The sequence below is a fragment of the Lampetra fluviatilis genome, chromosome 40 (genome assembly GCF_964198595.1).
Source record: "Lampetra fluviatilis chromosome 40, kcLamFluv1.1, whole genome shotgun sequence".
In the NCBI taxonomy this organism is placed as follows: domain Eukaryota; kingdom Metazoa; phylum Chordata; class Hyperoartia; order Petromyzontiformes; family Petromyzontidae; genus Lampetra; species Lampetra fluviatilis.
Window position 1 is genome coordinate 9,933,310 of NC_136314.1, and position 20,474 is coordinate 9,953,783.

The window sequence follows — 20,474 nt, forward strand, 5'->3', positions numbered from 1 at the left end:
CTGCCTGGGTATTTTATACCATCGGACACTCCACCCACACAACGCCTAATTGGTCATGGCACAGTTGTGGAGAGAGTGGAGAGTTTCACATATCTGGGCAGTGTGCTCATGACCGGCTCCAGTTTGACAGCAAAAGTCTCACTCCGAATCAGTCGAGTAGCATTATATTTTCATCTGTTGCGTAATGCGGTGTGGAAGCTACCTGGTCTGTCGCTCCACACGAAGCTTTGGGTCTTTCGGCCACAGTGATTCCATCCATTCTCTACGCTTGCAAAATGTGGAACCCCCTAATGGAACATCTTCGCCGGTTTGAAACATTTAGGCTGGCTTGCCTACGATCCATCCTGGGTTTAACCAGGCTGGATTGTGTGAGGAGCTCACAAATCCTTGAAAGATCTGGACAAAGTCCCATCGGTAAGATCCTCCGGCAGGGAAGGCTGCGTTGGCTGGGTCATGTCGCCCGCATGCCCAGCCACCGCATACCTAAACAGCTATTGTTCAGCTAGATAGAGGGGGCTAAATGGGCGTGGTACAGGCTAGAGAGGAGATGGAGTACAGGAGGATGTGGAGATGAGTGGACTTGCCGATGACTGGTACCAGCGGTGTCAAGATCGGCCTCTGTGGAGGAGGCTCGTGAAGAATGCTACTGGGAAGTTGGAGGCAGTCGCCCTCCAGCAAGCAGAAAAGGAGGCCAAGGAGAGATTCTCACAAAAATAAGCAGAGCGCCAGGTGGCTAAAGCACATCAAGTTGGCACAGTAGGGGGCACAGGTGGTGCATCGGCCACTCATCTCAGCCAGTCGACCCGTGGCACCTGGGTGCCAGCGGGAGGTCGACACTTCACGTGGCCTCAAGATGCGCAGAGCCTGGCACAAGCTTCGTGGTGACGTCACCGCCACTTCGTGGCGAATGGCGGTTGTTGTTGTGGTGAGGGTGGTGTCCATCCACCAGAAACCCCTCCCCCCACTGCCCCACCCAGAGACCCCCCCCCACTACCCCAACTTGAGACCCGTGCTAGTCCGAAACGGGGAGGGTCCGGAATTTTACCAAAACGCGCCGTTCCACCTTCTCCTGCCGAGCCAGCGTACGGCTCCTCCTGAACGCCAACCGACTGGGAGGGAGTGTTACGACACTCACTGCGTGATCCACCAACTCTCGCTGCTGCCTCACCAGCGCTGGATAAATGCAGGCAGCCGCAGCAGCGGAGCCACGACCAGCACCGCCTCTTTGAGATTCCCTTTCACCCTCGCTACGGCGGGAGGCAGAGCGCTCTTTAGAGATGCACTCATCTCCCTGTGAGTCTATGGGTCTCTGTGTGAGTCTATGGGTCTCTGTGTGAGGCTATGGGTCTCTGCGTGAGTCTACGGGTCTCTGTGTGAGTCTACGGGTCTCTGCGTGAGTCTATGGATCTCTGTGTGAGTCTACGGGTCTCTATGTGAGTCTATGGGTCTTTGTGTGAGTCTACGGGTCTCTGTGTGAGTCTACGGGTCTCTGCGTGAGTCTATGGATCTCCGTGTGAGTCTACGGGTCTCTGTGTGAGTCTATGGGTCTCTGTGTGAGTCTACTGGTCTCTGTGTGAGTCTACGGATCTCTGTGTGAGTCTATGGGTCTCTGTGTGAGTCTATGGGTCTCTGTGTGAGTCTATGGGTCTCTGTGTGAGTCTATGGGTCTCTGTGTGAGTCTATGGGTCTCTGTGTGAGTCTATAGATCTCTGTGAGTCTATAGATCTCTGTGTGAGTCTATGGAACTCTGTGTGAGTCTGTGGGTCTCTATGTGAGTTTATGGATCTCTGTGTGAGTCTATGGCTCTCTTTGAAGGTCACTGGTGACTATGCCGATTCCCACCACAGCTCAATGATGATTTCGACATGATGCTGATGCGACTGGATATCCCATGCCGCGTGATGCCATGCTGCGGATGTCCGTGTTGTGGCGTTTGTTGCGTTCCACAGCGGTGTTGCTGGACAACTTCACTCGGCTTCACGCCACAGCGCCTCTCCACGTCTCAGTGTGCCGCCCTCCTCGTGTCTCCCCTGTCTCCCCCTCGTGTCTCCCCTGTCTCCACCTCGTGTCTCCCCTGTCTCCACCTCGTGTCTCCCCTGTCTCCACCTCGTGTCTCCCCTGTCTCCACCTCGTGTCTCCCCTGTCTCCTCCTCGTGTCTCCCCTGTCTCCACCTCGTGTCTCCCCCTGTCCCCTCCTCGTGTCCCCCTGTCTCCATCTCATGTCTCCCCTGTCTCCTCCTTGTGTCTCCCCTGTCTCCACCTCGTGTCTCCCCTGTCTCCACCTCGTGTCTCCCCTGTCTCTTCCTCGTGTCTCCCCTGTCTCCTCGTGTCCCCCCTATCTCGTCCTCGTGTCTCCCCTGTCTCCTCCTTGTGTCTCCCCTGTCTCCACCTCGTGTCTCCCCTGTCTCCACCTCGTGTCTCCACTGTCTCCACCTCGTGTCTCCCCTGTCTCCACCTCGTGTCTCCCATGTCTCCTCCTCGTGTCTCCCCTGTCTCCACCTCGTGTCTCCCCTGTCTCCACCTCGTGTCTCCCCTGTCTCCACCTCGTGTCTCCCCTGTCCTCTCCTCGTGTCTCCCCTGTCTCCACCTCGTGTCTCCCCTGTCTCCACCTCGTGTCTCCCCTGTCCCCTCCTCGTGTCTCCCCTGTCTCCTCCTCGTGTCTCCCCTGTCTCCTCCTCGTGTCTCCCCTGTCTCCACCACCTCGTGTCTCCCCTGTCTCCATCTCGTGTCTCCCCTGTCCCCTCCTCGTGTCTCCCCTGTCTCCACCTCGTGTCTCCCCTGTCTCCATCTCGTGTCTCCCCTGTCTCCACCTCGTGTCTCCCCTGTCTCCATCTCGTGTCTCCCCTGTCCCCTCCTCGTGTCTCCCCTGTCTCCACCACCTCGTGTCTCCCCTGTCTCCACCTCATGTCTCCCCTGTCCCCTCCTCGTGTCTCCCCTGTCTCCACCACCTCGTGTCTCCCCTGTCTCCATCTCGTGTCTCCCCTGTCCCCTCCTCGTGTCTCCCCTGTCTCCACCTCGTGTCTCCCCTGTCTCCATCTCGTGTCTCCCCTGTCTCCACCTCGTGTCTCCCCTGTCTCCATCTCGTGTCTCCCCTGTCCCCTCCTCGTGTCTCCCCTGTCTCCACCACCTCGTGTCTCCCCTGTCTCCACCTCGTGTCTCCCCTGTCCCCTCCTCGTGTCTCCCCTGTCTCCACCTCGTGTCTCCCCTGTCTCCTCCTCGTGTCTCCCCTGTCTCCTCCTCGTGTCTCCCCTGTCTCCCCCTCGTGTCTCCCTTGTCCCCTCCTCGTGTCTCCCCTGTCTCCACCTCGTGTCTCCCCTGTCTCCTCCTCGTGTCTCCCCTGTCTCCTCCTCGTGTCTCCCCTGTCTCCCCCTCGTGTCTCCCTTGTCTCCACCTCGTGTCTCTCTTGTCTCCTCCCCGTGTCTCCCCTGTCTCCTCCTCGTGTCTCCCCTGTCTCCCCCTCGTGTCTCCCCTGTCTCCCCCTCGTGTCTCCCCTGTCTCCACCTCGTGTCTCCCCTGTCCCCTCCTTGTGTCTCCCCTGTTTCCACCTCGTGTCTCCCCTGTCTCCACCTCGTGTCTCCCCTGTCTCCTCCTCATGTCTCCCCTGTCTCCACCTCGTGTCTCCCCTGTCTCCACCTCGTGTCTCCACTGTCTCCATCTCGTGTCTCCCCTGTCTCCTCCTTGTGTCTCCCCTGTCCCCTCCTTGTGTCTCCCCTGTCTCCACCTCGTGTCTCCCCTGTCTCCACCTCGTGTCTCCCCTGTCTCCACCTCGTGTCTCCCCTGTCTCCACCTCGTGTCTCCCCTGTCTCCACCTCGTGTCTCCCCTGTCCCCACCTCGTGTCTCCCCTGTCCCCACCTCGTGTCTCCCCTGTCTCCTCCTTGTGTCTCCACTGTCTCCACCTCGTGTCTCCCCTGTCTCCACCTCGTGTCTCCCATGTCTCCTCCTCGTGTCTCCCCTGTCTCCACTTCGTGTCTCCCCTGTCTCCACCTCGTGTCTCCCCTGTCTCCCCCTCGTGTCTCCCCTGTCCTCTCCTCTTGTCTCCCCTGTCCCCTCCTCGTGTCTCCCCTGTCCCCTCCTCGTGTCTCCCCTGTCTCCACCTCGTGTCTCCCCTGTCCTCTCCTTGTGTCTCCCCTGTCACCACCTCGTGTCTCCCCTGTCTCCACCTCGTGTCTCCCCTGTCTCCTCCTCGTGTCTCCCCTGTCTCCACCTCGTGTCTCCCCTGTCTCCACCTCGTGTTTCCACTGTCTCCATCTCGTGTCTCCCCTGTCTCCTCCTTGTGTCTCCCCTGTCCCCTCCTTGTGTCTCCCCTGTCTCCACCTCGTGTCTCCCCTGTCTCCACCTCGTGTCTCCCCTGTCTCCACCTCGTGTCTCCCCTGTCTCCACCTCGTGTCTCCCCTGTCTCCTCGTGTCTCCCCTGTCTCCACCTCGTGTCTCCCCTGTCTCCTCCTCGTGTCTCCCCTGTCCCCTCCTAGTGTCTCCCCTGTCCCCTCCTCGTGTCTCCCCTGTCTCCTCCTCGTGTCTCCCCTGTCTCCACCTCGTGTCTCCCCTGTCTCCACCTCGTGTCTCCCCTGTCTCCACCTCGTGTCTCCCCTGTCCCCACCTCGTGTCTCCCCTGTCCCCACCTCGTGTCTCCCCTGTCTCCTCCTTGTGTCTCCCCTGTCTCCACCTCGTGTCTCCCCTGTCTCCACCTCGTGTCTCCCCTGTCTCCTCCTCGTGTCTCCCCTGTCTCCTCCTCGTGTCTCCCCTGTCTCCACCTCGTGTCTCCCCTGTCCCCCCCTCGTGTCTCCCTGTCTCCACTTCGTGTCACCCCTGTCTCCTCCTCGTGTCTCCACTGTCTCCACCTCGTGTCTCCCCTGTCTCCTCCTCGTGTCTCCCCTGTCTCCACCTCGTGTCTCCCCTGTCCCCCTCTCGTGTCTCCCCTGTCTCCACCTCGTGTCACCCCTGTCTCCTCCTCGTGTCTCCCCTGTCTCCACCTCGTGTCTCCCCTGTCCCCACCTCGTGTCTCCCCTGTCTCCTCCTCGTGTCTCCCCTGTCTCCACCTCGTGTCTCCCCTGTCTCCACCTCGTGTCTCCCCTGTCTCCTCCTCGTGTCTCCCCTGTCTCCACCTCGTGTCTCCCCTGTCTCCACCTCGTGTCTCCCCTGTCTCCTCCTCGTGTCTCCCCTGTCTCCTCCTCGTGTCTCCCCTGTCCCCCCCTCGTGTCTCCCCTGTCTCCACCTCGTGTCACCCCTGTCTCCTCCTCGTGTCTCCCCTGTCTCCACCTCGTGTCTCCCCTGTCTCCTCCTCGTGTCTCCCCTGTCTCCACCTCGTGTCTCCCCTGTCCCCCCCTCGTGTCTCCCCTGTCTCCACCTCGTGTCACCCCTGTCTCCTCCTCGTGTCTCCCCTGTTTCCACCTCGTGTCTCCCCTGTCTCCACCTCGTGTCACCCCTGTCTCCTCCTCGTGTCTCCCCTGTCTCCACCTCGTGCCTCCCCTGTCTCCACCTCGTGCCTCCCCTGTCTCCTCCTCGTGTCTCCCCTGTCTCCACCTCGTGTCTCCACTGTCCCCTCCTCGTGTCTCCCCTGTCTCCACCTGGTGTCTCCCCTGTCTCCAACTCGTGTCTCCCCTGTCTCCACCTCGTGTCTCCCCTGTCTCCACCTCGTGTCTCCCCTGTCTCCACCTCGTGTCTCCCCTGTCCCCTCCTCGTGTCTCCCCTGTCCCCTCCTCGTGTCTCCCCTGTCTCCACCTCGTGTCTCCCCTGTCTCCACCTCGTGTCTCCCGTGTCCCCCCCTCGTGTCTCCCCTGTCTCCACCTCGTGTCACCCCTGTCTCCTCCTCGTGTCTCCCCTGTCTCCACCTCGTGTCTCCCCTGTCCCCACCTCGTGTCTCCCCTGTCTCCTCCTCGTGTCTCCCCTGTCTCCACCTCGTGTCTCCCCTGTCTCCACTTCGTGTCTCCCCTGTCTCCTCCTCGTGTCTCCTCTGTCTCCTCCTCGTGTCTCCCCTGTCCCCCCCTCGTGTCTCCCCTGTCTCCACCTCGTGTCACCCCTGTCTCCTCCTCGTGTCTCCCCTGTCTCCACCTCGTGTCTCCCCTGTCTCCTCCTCGTGTCTCCCTTGTCTCCACCTCGTGTCTCCCCTGTTCCCCCCTCGTGTCTCCCCTGTCTCCACCTCGTGTCACCCCTGTCTCCTCCTCGTATCTCCCCTGTCTCCACCTCGTGTCTCCCCTGTCTCCACCTCGTGTCACCCCTGTCTCCTCCTCGTGTCTCCCCTGTCTCCACCTCGTGCCTCCCCTGTCTCCACCTCATGTCTCCCCTGTCTCCTCCTCGTGTCTCCCCTGTCTCCACCTCGTGTCTCCACTGTCCCCTCCTCGTGTCTCCCCTGTCTCCACCTGGTGTCTCCCCTGTCTCCAACTCGTGTCTCCCCTGTCTCCACCTCGTGTCTCCCCTGTCTCCACCTCGTGTCTCCCCTGTCTCTACCTCGTGTCTCCCCTGTCTCCACCTCGTGTCTCCCCTGTCCCCTCCTCGTGTCTCCCCTGTCCCCTCCTCGTGTCTCCCCTGTCTCCACCTCGTGTCTCCCCTGTCTCCACCTCGTGTCTCCCCTGTCCCCTCCTCGTGTCTCCCCTGTCTCCACCTCGTGTCTCCCCTGTCCCCTCCTCGTGTCTCCCCTGTCCCCTCCTCGTGTCTCCCCTGTCTCCACTTCGTGTCTCCACTGTCCCCTCCTCGTGTCTTTCCTGTCTCCACCTGGTGTCTCCCCTGTCTCCACCTCGTGTCTCCCCTGTCTCCACCTCGTGTCTCCCCTGTCTCCACCTCGTGTCTCCCCTGTCCCCTCCTCGTGTCTCCCCTGTCTCCACCTCGTGTCTCCCCTTTCCCCTCCTCGTGTCTCCCCTGTCTCCACCTCGTGTCTCCCCTGTCTCCACCTCGTGTCTCCCCTGTCTCCACCTCGTGTCTCCCCTGTCTCCACCTCGTGTCTCCCCTGTCTCCACCTCGTGTCTCCCCGTCTCCTTCCAGTGTCTCCCTGTCTCATCTCCGCGTCTCCCCACCACGTCTGCCTGCGTCTCCTAGTGTCTATCCACGTCGCCCTCCTCCCAATGTTTCCTCCTCACCTCGTTATTCTCCTCCTTCTCGTCACCTCGCAGGCACTGGAGTTCGTGCGCTCGTCCCTGCAGCGCGTGGAGGAGACGGAGTTCGTGTGCCCCGATGGCTCCTATGCCGTGCAGCAGAAGCGGCCACTGCCCATCGCCGGCGTCATCGGGGGCTCTGACAGCAGCGTCTCCATACAGGTGCGGGGCGCGGTAGGCGGACAGGTGTGAGTGGGCACGCTGGCGCGACTTCATTTAGCACACGCGCGCACACTTACACACATGCACACACGTGCACACACGCGCGCACACGCGCACACACGTGCACACACTTACACACGTGCACACACACATCCGCATGCGCACGCACAAAAGCCTCAACAGGCTGTTGGGGCAAGTGATGTTAGCGAGCAGCACCTATGAAGGCCGTCACGGCACACGAGGGGGTGGGTGGCCAGAACCACGCCCGGCCGCCTTTGTCTCCGCAGTGGCGATGTTTACTACACACCGCACCAGTTACTTATTTAAGGCTGAGCCAACACACACACACTCACTTTCACGCACACACACTCGCTTTCACAAATACACTTCTTTAAGACACACACACACAGGTGCGCGAGGGTGCGCACACACGCACACTAAGAGGACATCCATTGAGTCGGTACACAAAACTTGACCCCTCCCCCCTCCCTGTACGCACGCGAACTCTTTACCCCCCACCCCCACCTGCGTACGTACGCCTGACGCCCCCCCTCCCGAATCCTATAGAACGGCCGATAATTAATCCACGCAGAAACGGATTAATAATATGAACGTGTTGAAGCAAACAGATAGTCCACCACCGGACTATCGAACTCGTTTGAAGGCCAATGTCGACAAATTATTATCGAGGCTTCACCCCCCCTCCCCCCCCATTTTCGATGCGTACATCGTCAGTAGCGGTACGCATTTGGGTTGCCCGCCTCCCCCCTCCATGTGTGCTAAATGGATGGCCCCTAACTCCCCGCTCGAGGTTGACTCACCACATCTCACGGAGGATCGCTCCGCTAAACCAAATAGTCCAGGGGTTCAGTGCATTAAAAGTTCACCTGTAGAGGCAGTGTAAAAGTATATTTTGTATATTTCACGTAAACTGGGTCGTAAGTGCACATGTTAGCAAGCCGGGTGTTTTTGTGCGTTCACTTAACCGCTGCGCGACTGCTCCCCCAGACAAAGACAAAGATCCCCCGTGTAGCCTTAACAGACTGTTGGGGCAAGCACTGTTAGTGAACGCTTATGAAGGCCGGCACGGCACACGAGGAGGTGGGTGGCCAACACCACGCCTGGCCGCCTTTGTCTTCCCAGTGACGAAATTTACACACCGCACCAGGTACTCATTTGAGGCTGAGTCGACCTACGGGAGGCCCAGGACCGGTTCAGATAATCTTCACCGGTGTTGGCCGTGAGTGGGGATCAAATTCGGGGCCCCGTGTTCGTAGCGCAGCGTAGCGCTAACCGCTACACCACCGCTCCCCCAGACACGCAGCCACATACTGACACACACACACACGCGTGCGTGTCACTGTCTCGCTCACCATCCCGAATCCGCAGCTTCTCCTCTAACCCGTGCACCTTGCGAAGCCGTGTGCAGCATTCTACGCGCGGTGGTGGCGTTTACACCGCGCCGAGACCGTGAACGCCTCGGCAACTTACAGAATTCGAACCCGCGGTCTCCCTCCCTCCCTCCCTCCCCCGCTCCCTCCATCCCTCCTCCTATTCCTCTTTCTCCAATTACTCCTCCCCCTCCATCCTCCTGCTCCTCCTCCACGTCCATCTCCCCCTCCACCCTCCTGCTCCTCCTCCACGTCCATCTCCTCCTCCACCCTCCTGCTCCTCCTCCACGTCCATCTCCCCCTCCACCCTCCTGCTCCTCCTCCACGTCCATCTCCCCCTCCATCCTCCTGCTCCTCCTCCACGTCCATCTCCCCCTCCACCCTCCTGCTCCTCCTCCACGTCCATCTCCCCCTCCATCCTCCTGCTCCTCCTCCACGTCCATCTCCCCCTCCACCCTCCTGCTCCTCCTCCACGTCCATCTCCCCCTCCACCCTCCTGCTCCTCCTCCACGTCCATCTCCCCCTCCACCCTCCTGCTCCTCCTCCACGTCCATCTCCTCCTCCACCCTCCTGCTCCTCCTCCACGTCCATCTCCTCCTCCACCCTCCTGCTCCTCCTCCACGTCCATCTCCCCCTCCACCCTCCTGCTCCTCCTCCACGTCCATCTCCCCCTCCACCCTCCTGCTCCTCCTCCACGTCCATCTCCCCCTCCACCCTCCTGCTCCTCCTCCACGTCCATCTCCCCCTCCACCCTCCTGCTCCTCCTCCACGTCCATCTCCCCCTCCACCCTCCTGCTCCTCCTCCACGTCCATCTCCTCCTCCACCCTCCTGCTCCTCCTCCACGTCCATCTCCTCCTCCACCCTCCTGCTCCTCCTCCACGTCCATCTCCCCCTCCACCCTCCTGCTCCTCCTCCACGTCCATCTCCCCCTCCACCCTCCTGCTCCTCCTCCACGTCCATCTCCCCCTCCACCCTCCTGCTCCTCCTCCACGTCCATCTCCTCCTCCACCCTCCTGCTCCTCCTCCACGTCCATCTCCCCCTCCACCCTCCTGCTCCTCCTCCACGTCCATCTCCTCCTCCACCCTCCTGCTCCTCCTCCACGTCCATCTCCTCCTCCACCCTCCTGCTCCTCCTCCACGTCTCTCTCTTGCCCCTCTTCTCTAATCCCCCCCACCTCATCATCCTCCACCTCCTTCCCCAAATCTCCCCCCCCCCCCCCGTGTGCACAGGTGGCGAACCTCCTGCGCCTATTCCGCATCCCGCAGGTGAGCTACGCGTCGACGAGCGCCACGCTGAGCGACCGCTCGCGCTACGACCTCTTCGCGCGCACCGTGCCGCCCGACTCGCACCAGGCGCGCGCCATCGCCGACCTCCTGCTCCACTTCGGCTGGACCTACGTCTCCACCGTGGCGTCGGAGGGCGACTACGGCGAGGCGGGCCTCGCGGCCTTCGAGCGCGAGGCCCGCGCGCGCAACATCTGCGTGGCCGCCTCCGCCACGGCGGGCCGCGCCGGCGCCGGCGGGGCCCCCGCGTCCTACGAGGCGGCGGTGCGCGGCCTGGCGCGCGGAGCCGGCGCGGCCCGCGTGGCCGTCCTCTTCGTGCGCGCCGAGGACGCCCGGGGCCTCCTGGCGGCCGCCCAGCGGCTCAACGCCTCCTTCCAGTGGGTGGCGAGCGACGGGTGGGGCGCCCTGGACGAGGTGGTGCGGGGCCGGGAGCGGGCGGCCGACGGCGCCATCACCGTCGAGCTGTCGTCGTGGCCCGTCCAGGAGTTCGACCGCTACTTCCAGAGCCTCACGCCGGCCAACAACCGCAGGAACCCGTGGTTCCGCGAGTTCTGGGAGCGGCGGTTCCACTGCACGTTGCCTGACACGCGGGCCCAAGCCGCGGCCGCCGCCGCCGCCGGCGGTGCCGGTGGCGGTGGCGGTGGTGGCGGTGGCGGTGGTGGCGGTGGTGGTGGTGGCACAGCGAGTGGTGGTGGCGGTGCCACCGCTCCCACCAAGATGTGCGGCCGGAAGTCGCTGCTGAAGCAGACGAAGCACGAGCAGGAGCCCAAGGTGATGTTCGTGATCAACGCGGTGTACGCGATGGCGCACGCGCTGCACAACATGCAGAGGGTGCTGTGTCCCAACACCACCAGGCTGTGCAACGCCATGAAGGCCATCGACGGGGGCCGCCTCTTCAACGACTTCGTGCTCAACATCAGCTTCGACAGTGAGCGAGCGAGCGAGCGAATGAACGAACGAGCGAGCGAAAACACGAGTGAGCTGACGAGAGACCAAAGGAGCGAGGGAAGGAGCGAGCGAATGAACGAGCGAGCGAACCAGTGAACAAACGAAGGAAGGAGCGAGCAAATGCACGAGCGAGCGAACAAACGAGATAACGAGCAGGCGAATGAGCGTGAAAAAGCGAGTGAGTGAACGAGTGAGCTAGCGAATGAAGGAGCGAGTGGATAAACAAGTGAATGAGTGAGCGAACGAAGGAGCGAGTGAACAAATGAGCAAGTAAACGAATGAGTGAACTAGGGAACGAACGAGTGACACAACGAGCGAGCGGGCGAGCGAATGATTGAGCGGGCGAGAGGAATATTGGTGACTTTAGGAACTTTCCAAAGTGGAGAAGAGGTCATGACATCTAATTTATTTTAAACAGTGCCCTGTGCTAATGAATAAAACATCATATTCGCCGTGGTAAATATCAACAAAATAATTATTTCGGATTGCGGAGATGGGGGGGGGTTGGCACTCACCCCCCCCCCCCCCCCCCAGATCCATCCGCTGGAATGTGTGCGAACATCACTGTCAGGATTTCACTTCGTCCGGTTCTCGTTTTGACATTTACTTTAAGTTGCTGAAAACTTCACGCCTCCGCTGTCTCATCCCGACTGCTGCCAAGTCGCGAGGCGTCGGGGCATCTCCGGCGTGTGTGACATCTCCATCCTCATGCCGATTGACAATTAACAATACGAAAAATCCATTCAAATCTACATCCTCGTCATCCCTCCTTCTCCCCCGTCTTTTCCCTTCTTCCTCCGCCCTCATCCTCATCCCGTCTCACCCTCAACCCTCTAACTCCCCCGTCTCCTCTTCCCTCATCATCCCTCTTACTCACCCCTCCTCTCCTCATCCCTCATCTTTCGCCCTCCTCCCCCTCCTCTTCCTCCCCCCTCATCTTCATCCCTCCTCCTCCTCCCCCCTCCTCCCTCCTCTTCATCCCCCCCCCCTCCTCCTTCCTCCTCTCCCCTCTCTCTCCCTATGCCTCACTCTACCCCCTCCCCTTCTTCTCTTCTCCTCCCTCTTTCTCCTCCTACCTCCTCCTCCTCTCACTCCCCCTATTCGTTCTCCCCCCCACCTCCGTCCTCTTCCCTGTCTCATCTTCCACCCATGGTCCCCTTGACTCCCCCTGCCCGGTCGTGGCGGCGCCGCCAATAAAGTCACTCGGCGCTTCGCACGTCATTCACTTGCGCCTCTGACGCTGAGCTGGAGCCGCTCTGTCGACGCTGCGGCCAGAACCTGCTGGCTGGGCACTCTTCCACCTTTCCACTCGATTCGTATTAACAAATAAAAACTTAATCAGGTAAGGCCCCACTGAGCTGCTATGTAGGTCTCTTTTAGGCGCCCTTACCTGGCTATCACAATTGATAGCTCAACGCAAGTGGCATATCGTCACGTGTGAATGTATATCAGCAGCGCAATGCACTGAACGCATGATGTTGATGCTACACGACCACAGGGAGAGAGACACTCAAACTCCAAATATAACAGGCATCGGCAGGGTTGGGATCGAACCCAGGATCTCCTGTATACCAGGCGAGGTAGGCAACATCTCCTAGCCACCACTACATTGAACGCTGCAGCAAAAACGTACGAACGGCGGTGATGACATCCGTTGCTCGGCGTTCAGCCACAGGCTCTATCCGCTGCTGAACCAAAGACTTCCCATCGTCGCGTCCCGATTTGTAAGATTTGAAATGCGCCCGATCGTTTCCGCACTCACCACACCACCACCCCACCCCCGTGTCGATGACATCTTTGTTCCCGAGAAGTGGCAGGCAGTCCTCTCCCACTCTCTCTCCCATCTCCCCGCGGAGTTCCTTCTCCACCCCCCCCCCCGTGCCTCTCCTGCCGGTCACGAGAGAAAATCTCCGAGTAAATTAGCCCGGCGCCCGCCCCGTGGTAGCAGCAGCAGCAAACACCCCCCAGCCGTCCTCCCCGCTTGCGCCCACCGGGACTCGGTAATTGGCAACATTTCATTAAAGTCCTCACTCCCTCACTCCCTCCCTCCCTCCCCCCCTATGGGAGCGCGCACAGCAACAACAAACGGCGCGTGCACGCACACCGCCGTCGACGTCTTGTTGTTGTTGTTGTTCCAGGCGCGTGGCGGTGTCGGTGGCGGTGGTGGCGGCGGCTCGCCCGTGGTCACGAGACGGCTTCCCGATAATGAGGCAGGCGCGTTGATTCTCTCCCCTCGCCGCAAGGTTTAGAGTACCCCCCCCCCCCCCGAAATAAAGAATAATCCATCGGCCACCTTGCAAAGCCCCCCCCCTTCCCCCCGACGTCCGCGTAAGAATTAGTAAGGTCCGGCGTTAATGATCACTCTTGCCGCAGCACCGTCTGAAGTTTATTTTCTTACTGGCAGCGGGTGAGCGCTAATTAGCGGCGCTGGCGGACTTTACCTGGGAGGTGGAGAGGGTAGGGGGGGGGGCACCTCGCTCCCAGACCGTCGGAGTCACCGGAGAGCTACCCCACCACGCTCGGCCGAGTATCAAACGTCTAACGCATGCTTTAGTTTTCTTCTCGGTGCGGGGATGCACATCTATTTCCCCTCCTTGCTCGACAACTCGCTCGCTTGCTCGAAACTCCAACGCAAGCGTAGAAGTGGCCCTGTAGCGCTCACGGGTCAGAGGTCAGATCGCTGATCCGGCACCGCTGAGATCCGAGGTTCCAGTCCGTGTTTTGGCCGCCCGCTGCGGTTGAACTGGCGTCTCGAGTTTAGTTGCGTTGATGGTCTCAGCGTGAGAAACCGCTACTACAACAATTTTTTATTTTATTTTATCAGCTGTAAGACACCATGAGCTGCTATGCAGCTCTATTTCAGAAGGACCCGGCTATCACAAATGATAGCTCAACGAAGTGGCTTTTCATCACGTGGACATATACAGCAGCCAAATGAGTTGTGATATCAACTCGCCACTGATGTTAGCCGTGGCTGGGAATTATGCCCAACCAGATGGGTTTGTAGCACAGTGCACTAACCACGGTGCCACCACTCGCCACTGATCACTGCACCCCCCACCGCTGAGCCCTGGGTTCAAATCCGGGTTTCAGCCGCTCGCTCTGATTAAACCGGCTTCTCAACCCAGTCACCAGCGACTGACGTAGACACATAGACTCACACAGAGACCCATAGAATGACATCCACCCCAACAGACTCACATAGAGACCCATAGAATCACACAGAAACCCATAGACTCACATAGAGACCCATAGACTAAGATGCAGCCCCATAGACTCACATATAGACCCATAGACTGACATCCAGCCCAACAGACTCACATAGAGACCCATAGAATCACACAGAAACACATAGACTGACATAAAGACAAATAGACTAACATGCAGCCCCATAGACTCACATAAAGCCCCATAGAATCACACAGAAACCCATAGACTCACATAGAGACCCATAGAATCACACAGAACCCCATAGACGCACATAGATACCCATAGAATAACATGCAGCCCCATAGAATCACACAGAAACCATAGGCTCACATAGAGAACCATAGACTAAGATGCAGCCCCATAAACTCACATAGAGAGCCACAGAATCACACAGAAACCCATAGACTCACATAGAGACCCAAAGACTAACATGCAGCCCCATAAACTCACATAAAGAGCCACAGAATCACACAGAACCTCATAGACGCACATAGATACCCATAGAATAACATGCAGCCCCATAGAATCACACAGAAACCATAGACTCACATAGAGAATCATAGACTAAGATGCAGCCCCATAAACTCACATAGAGAGCCACAGAATCACACAGAAACCCATAGACTCACATAGAGACCCAAAGACTAACATGCAGCCCCATAAACTCACATAAAGAGCCACAGAATCACACAGAACCTCATAGACGCACATAGATACCCATAGAATAACATGCAGCCCCATAGAATCACACAGAAACCATAGACTCACATAGAGAATCATAGACTAAGATGCAGCCCCATAAACTCACATAGAGAGCCACAGAATCACACAGAAACCCATAGACTCACATGGAGACCCATAGACTCACATAGAGACCCATAGACTCACATAGAGAGCCACAGAATCACACAGAAACCCATAGACTCACATAGAGACCCATAGACTAACATGCAGCCCCATAAACTCACATAGAGAGCCACAGAATCACACAGAAACCCATAGACTAACATGCAGCCCCATAAACTCACATAGAGACCCGTAAAATCACACAGAAACCCAAATACTCACATAGTTGAGTGTTGATTAAGCAGGGTTCTCAACTCGAGCGATTTGGGGCTCTCAAAATCTGTCACCAATGACTGTACACGAAATAACCCAACCGTACATGAATTTGGCTCTGCACTTCTCTTGGCTAAATTTCAGCTCTGGGAATTAAAATATCAGTTTCACTGTTATGCGGCGTTCTGTGTGGAACAGAGTGTCACTTAAAGAATAATTATATATGTTATATCTGCTTCCGCGTGCCGTTCTATAGAGAGCAGAGTGCCACTTGAAGAAGAGCGGATCTCAGTGGTAGATCTGTTACGTCTGCTTCTGAGGGCCGTTCTTCGTAGACCAGTGTCACTTGAAGAAGAACGCACCTCAGTCGTAGATCTCTCATGTCTACTTCCACGGGCCTGATCTGTAGAGACCAGAGAGTCACTTGATGAAGAGCGGATCTCAGTGGTAGATCTGTTATGTTTGCTTCCAGGGGCCATTCTGACCACCGCTCCACGAGGTTTCCGAGCGGCCTCTCCATCTCGTGACAACGCCCAACTGCTGTCCCTCCGCTCCCCTACACCCCCCTCCCCCCCCCCGGCCGCAGCTCCGTACCGCTCCCCCGGCTCTGGCAAGGTGCGCCTGGACGCGCGCGGCGAGGGCGTGGTGCGCTACAACATCTACGCATTCCAGCGCGACCCGCCGCGGCGCCACCACCACCGCTACGTGCGCGTGGGCCACTGGGACGAGGAGGCCCTGCGCGTGAACGCCACCCTCGTGGCCTGGGCGCGCCACGGCGGCGCGCCGCCCGTGTCGCGCTGCAGCGAGCCGTGCGGCCCCGGCGAGGCCCGGAGCGCTCGGCCGCCCGGCGACGCCTGCTGCTGGTCGTGCGCGCCTTGCCGGCCGCACGAGTACCTCGCCGACGAGGCCACGTGCCGGGACTGCGGGCCGGGCCGCTGGCCCTCCGCCGACCTCTCGGGGTGCCGGGACCTCCCCGCCGAGCACCTGGCGTGGGGCGACGCGCCGGCCGCCGCGTCCGTCTGCTTCGCCGTGCTCGGCGTCGTCGGCACGGCGCTGGCGGGCGCGGCGCTGGCGCGGCACAGCCGCTCGCCGGCGGTGCGGGCGTCCGACCGCGCGCTGTGCGGCGCGCTGTTGCTCGGCGTGGCCGCGTGCTACGGCACGACGTTCGCGTTCGTGGCGCGCCCGTCGGCGGCCGCGTGCGCCGCGCGCCGCCTGGGCCTCGGCACGTCGCTGGCGGCGTGCTATGCGCCGCTGCTCGCCAAGACGATCCGAGCGGCGCGCGGCGTCGACGGCGGAGGAGGAGGGGTGGGGGCGCGCCGCCTCCGCTTCGTCAGTCCCGCTTCGCGGCTGCTCCTCTGCCTGGCGCTCGTCGCGGGCCAGCTGGCGTCGGCCTGCGTGTGGCTCGTGGTGGAGCGGCCCGGCGTGGTGCGCGACGCCTCGCCCGAGCGCAGGGAGCGCGTGGTGCTGCGCTGCAACGTGCGCGACTCCAGCATGCTGGCGTCGCTCGCGTACGACGTGCTGCTCGTCGTGCTGTGCACGCTGTACGCCTACAGGGCGCGCAGGTGCCCCGAGAACTTCGGCGAGGCCAAGTACGTCGCCCCTCACCATGTACACCACGTGCGTCGTCTGGCTCGCCTTCCTGCCCATCTTCTACGTCACCGCCAGCGACTACAGGGTAAGTGCGCCTCTCGGTCGGTAACCCGCTCACCGGCTCGCCCGATCGGGACAGAGGGGGAGGTGAGGGCGACTCGGAGGGGCCTGGAGAAGGAACCTCAGACGAGGAGCTGGAAGGCAGCAGCAGCATCCGGCACTACCAACAAGTGCCCAAGCTCTGCAGTCCTCTATATACGAGGGTGGTATCGTCCAATCAATTAAGGTTTATACGTGGACGAGAAAACCGGAGCATCCGGAGTAAATACACGCGTGCGAGGGGACAACGCTCTTTCCTGTACAAATGGAGCAGCATTTTGTTGTGTCACCTTTCCACTGGCGAGCCAGGAAATAGCACCACCTCGACAGGTAAGAAAGATGGACCCGATGGAGATGAGTCCACACTTTGCTGTGCCGCCTTCTTCCGGCGAGCCAGGTACAGCTCCCCCTTGACTCACGGGCAGAATGGAGTTTCACAGCCCATCTGTGGCGTGATCCACCAACCCTCGCTGCTGTCTCCACGACGCACACAGGCAGCAGTCACGTGCAGCAGCAGCGTAGTCACCACTTGTCACAGAGCACGGTTACGTTTCACTTGAGAACTCAAGAACACGAGAGGATGAGTCTCATTTGCACTACCGTGATCACCAACCACCACCGTGATCACCAACCACCACCGTGAACACCACTATCACCATCGTGATCACCACCACCGTGATCACCAACCACCACCGTGATCACCAACCACCACCGTGAACACCACTATCACCATCGTGATCACCACCACCGTGATCACTACCACCATCGTGATCACCACCACCGTGATCACCACCATCACCATCGTGATCACCACCACCGTGGTCACCACCATCACCATCGTGATCACCACCACCGTGATCACCACCACCATCGTGATCACCACCATCGTGATCACCACCAGTCTGATTACCACCACCGTGATCACCACCACCACCGTGATCACCACCACCACCGTGACGACCACCAAAACAGACAAGAGTAAATAACAAATAAATCAACGGTTCAGCAAAGAAGCGAAGCGAAATCAATAACCAACGGCGTGGTCACGTGAGCAACTGAGAATATCTCACAACCACGGCTCGCTGTTATAAACGGAATCATGAGTTTATAATCCGAGTAAATTCCCCATTTGAGACAGATCTGTGTCAAAGGTGACTAGGCCAGCCGACAGACACGGCAGCAAGAGTTACACATCCATTAATAAAACACGATATAAAATATTAAAGAGATTAAAACTGGACGATCTTACAAAACAATGAATGTGCATTCGCGTGTGTGCAACGTGTGTTTAAAAGGGTAGAGGGATGTGGCAGGTTGGTGATCATACTCTTTGGTTTTTCGGTAAAGTCACGTAGGTAAAAAAGGAAAATAATTTAAATCACGACGTTTCGGAGGCAACACAAGCTTCTCTCTTCAGGTGGAACCGTCACAGCAAAATTGCTGTATCAAGTAACAGCAAAATTGCTGTATCAAGTAACAGCAAAATTGATGTATCCACCTGAACACGGGAGCTTGTGTTGCCTCCGAAGAGTATGGACTCTTGCAGTCACGAAAACTTCAAATCTAGAATAAAGATTGGTGATCCCCACAGAAATATAGGATTTCTAGAAATCTCATCAAACCGCTCTTCGTGTGTTCAACTTGTTGCCCTTCCCCAGCGCCTCCTATGAGCGCGGTCGCCTACGTACGGTTCCAAAGAAGTCCCCCACCCGCACAGTGCATACGGGAGAAGGCCAGGGTTTTGGCTCCAAACCGTTGCAGCAGAACGAAGGAATATACAGAGAGGAATCGAGGCTTCGCGAGCAAACAATCCGGGACACGCATCGCAGAGCACTTTTGGGGATTTCGTGACGACTTGAACACGTCCGTAGATGCCCTATCACGGGCCAGCCAGTTCCTCTTCCCCTGTCGGTGCCCCCATCTCCTGGGGGTGGTGCGAGACGCGCCCTTTCCCAGAACCAATGGGGTTGCAGGCTCCAGCAGTGGTTAAGAACCACCGCGACCAACGATGGTGGACGTGGTGGACCGCCACCGCACAACACGGACAATGGGGAAGAAAAAACAAAGCCCTCCCCCCACCCCTCAGATTGGGTCACGTAACGGGGGCCTGGAGAGGGGGCAATTGGTTAGAGGCAGCGAAACTTGAAGGTGATTGGAGGTAGAAATGGAAAGGGCGGAAAGCGGAGGGATGACTGACGTGGAAGGGCGGTTGGGATCCGTGAGGAAACGTGGGATGGTGATTGGTTGGAGGAGGAAGTGGAGGGTCCAGGAAAATTCGGGAAAGGGGGCTTGAGGGATATATAATAGGGGAAGCGAGCGAGTTCGCCCTCTGATCGGTTGCTTAACGGGGGCTTGGAAAGGGGAAATTGGTTAGAGGCAGGGGAACTTGAAGGTGATTGGAGGTAGAAAAGCACAAACGCAAAGGGCGGGAAACGGAGGGATGATTGACAGGGAGGGGCGGTTGGGATCTGTGAGGAAACGTGGGACGGTGATTGGCTGGAGGAGGACGCGGAGGGTCTAGGAAGCTTCGAGGAAAGGGGGCTTGTGGGATATTTATTAGAGGGGGAAACGCGAGGTTTCGGGAGGCTCCGAGCGAAGACCCGTGCCTGTCTCGTGCTGGAAGATATAAAGACTCCTATTGTTGATGACGACCGTGGCAGGCATCTGATAAATACATCGAAGACCTTATCGATGAATATCGCCCAACGTGAGCTCACCCGTAGCAGCGGCAGCGGCGAGTCGGCTCGTGTAGACGATGCTGACACCGCTCTCGGCACCAACGACGACGTCGACATAGACAACAAACATGACACACGCACGCGTGTGGAGGGAGATGGCTGTTGTAATGGCGTGTATAAAGAGACAAAGTCATACGAGTCACATGGGCATTGGTAGTCTATGGGCAATGTTAGACTATTGGCAATGTTAGTCTATGGGCATTGGTAGACTATGGATAATGTGAGTTTATCGGCAATGATAGCTAGTCTATGGGAAATAATAGTCCATTGATAATGGTAGTCTATGGGCAATGTTATTCTACGTGCATTGTTAGTATATGGGCAATGCTAGTCTGTTTCACTATTTGTAAACAGACGCTAACCACTGCGCCACCGCTCCCAACCCCCAAAAGACACAGCCAAAGATCCCCCCCATAGCCCTAACAGACTGTTGGGGCAAGTGCTGTTAGCGAGCACTATTAAGGCCGGCACGGCACAAGAGGGGGTGGGAGCCCAGCACCGCGCCCGGCCGCCTTTGTCTCCCTCTTCTGGATAGCCGTCTAAGAAAGACGTCGACTGCATCGTGCACTTTGAGATGAGCTTCTGCGGCCGTCTGGAAAGCTCTTCCTATCGATATTCGGAAGTCACTGGAGCTATCCATTTCTAAATCGTCATCTATCTTGACAAACTAATTTCTTTAGAACTGCTTGTTGTGTTTAGTTTGTTGTCCTTCCCGCGCACCTCCAGTGAGCACGGTTGGACACGTACGGTAACAGTGGCGATGTTTCCACATCGCACAAGGTATTTATTTGAGGCTGAGTCTGCCTAGGGGTAGGCCGAGGAAACAGTTCAGATAATCGTCACCACCGTAATCACCACCACCACCACCGTGATCACCACCACCACCGTGATCACCACCAACACCAT

The 20,474-nt window shown here is 58.6% G+C and overlaps 1 protein-coding gene across 1 annotated transcript in view; it reads left to right on the forward strand.

The window, feature by feature from the left end:
* The window catches only part of LOC144946265 (metabotropic glutamate receptor 2-like), a 92,567-nt gene that overhangs the window by 60,934 nt on the left and 11,159 nt on the right, over positions 1-20,474 (forward strand). The window contains 5 exon segments of the mRNA XM_078875158.1: positions 7,105-7,248; positions 9,871-10,852; positions 15,728-16,740; positions 16,742-16,816; positions 17,140-17,227. Of these exon segments, the coding sequence (XP_078731284.1) occupies positions 7,105-7,248; positions 9,871-10,852; positions 15,728-16,740; positions 16,742-16,816; positions 17,140-17,227 (2,302 nt within the window).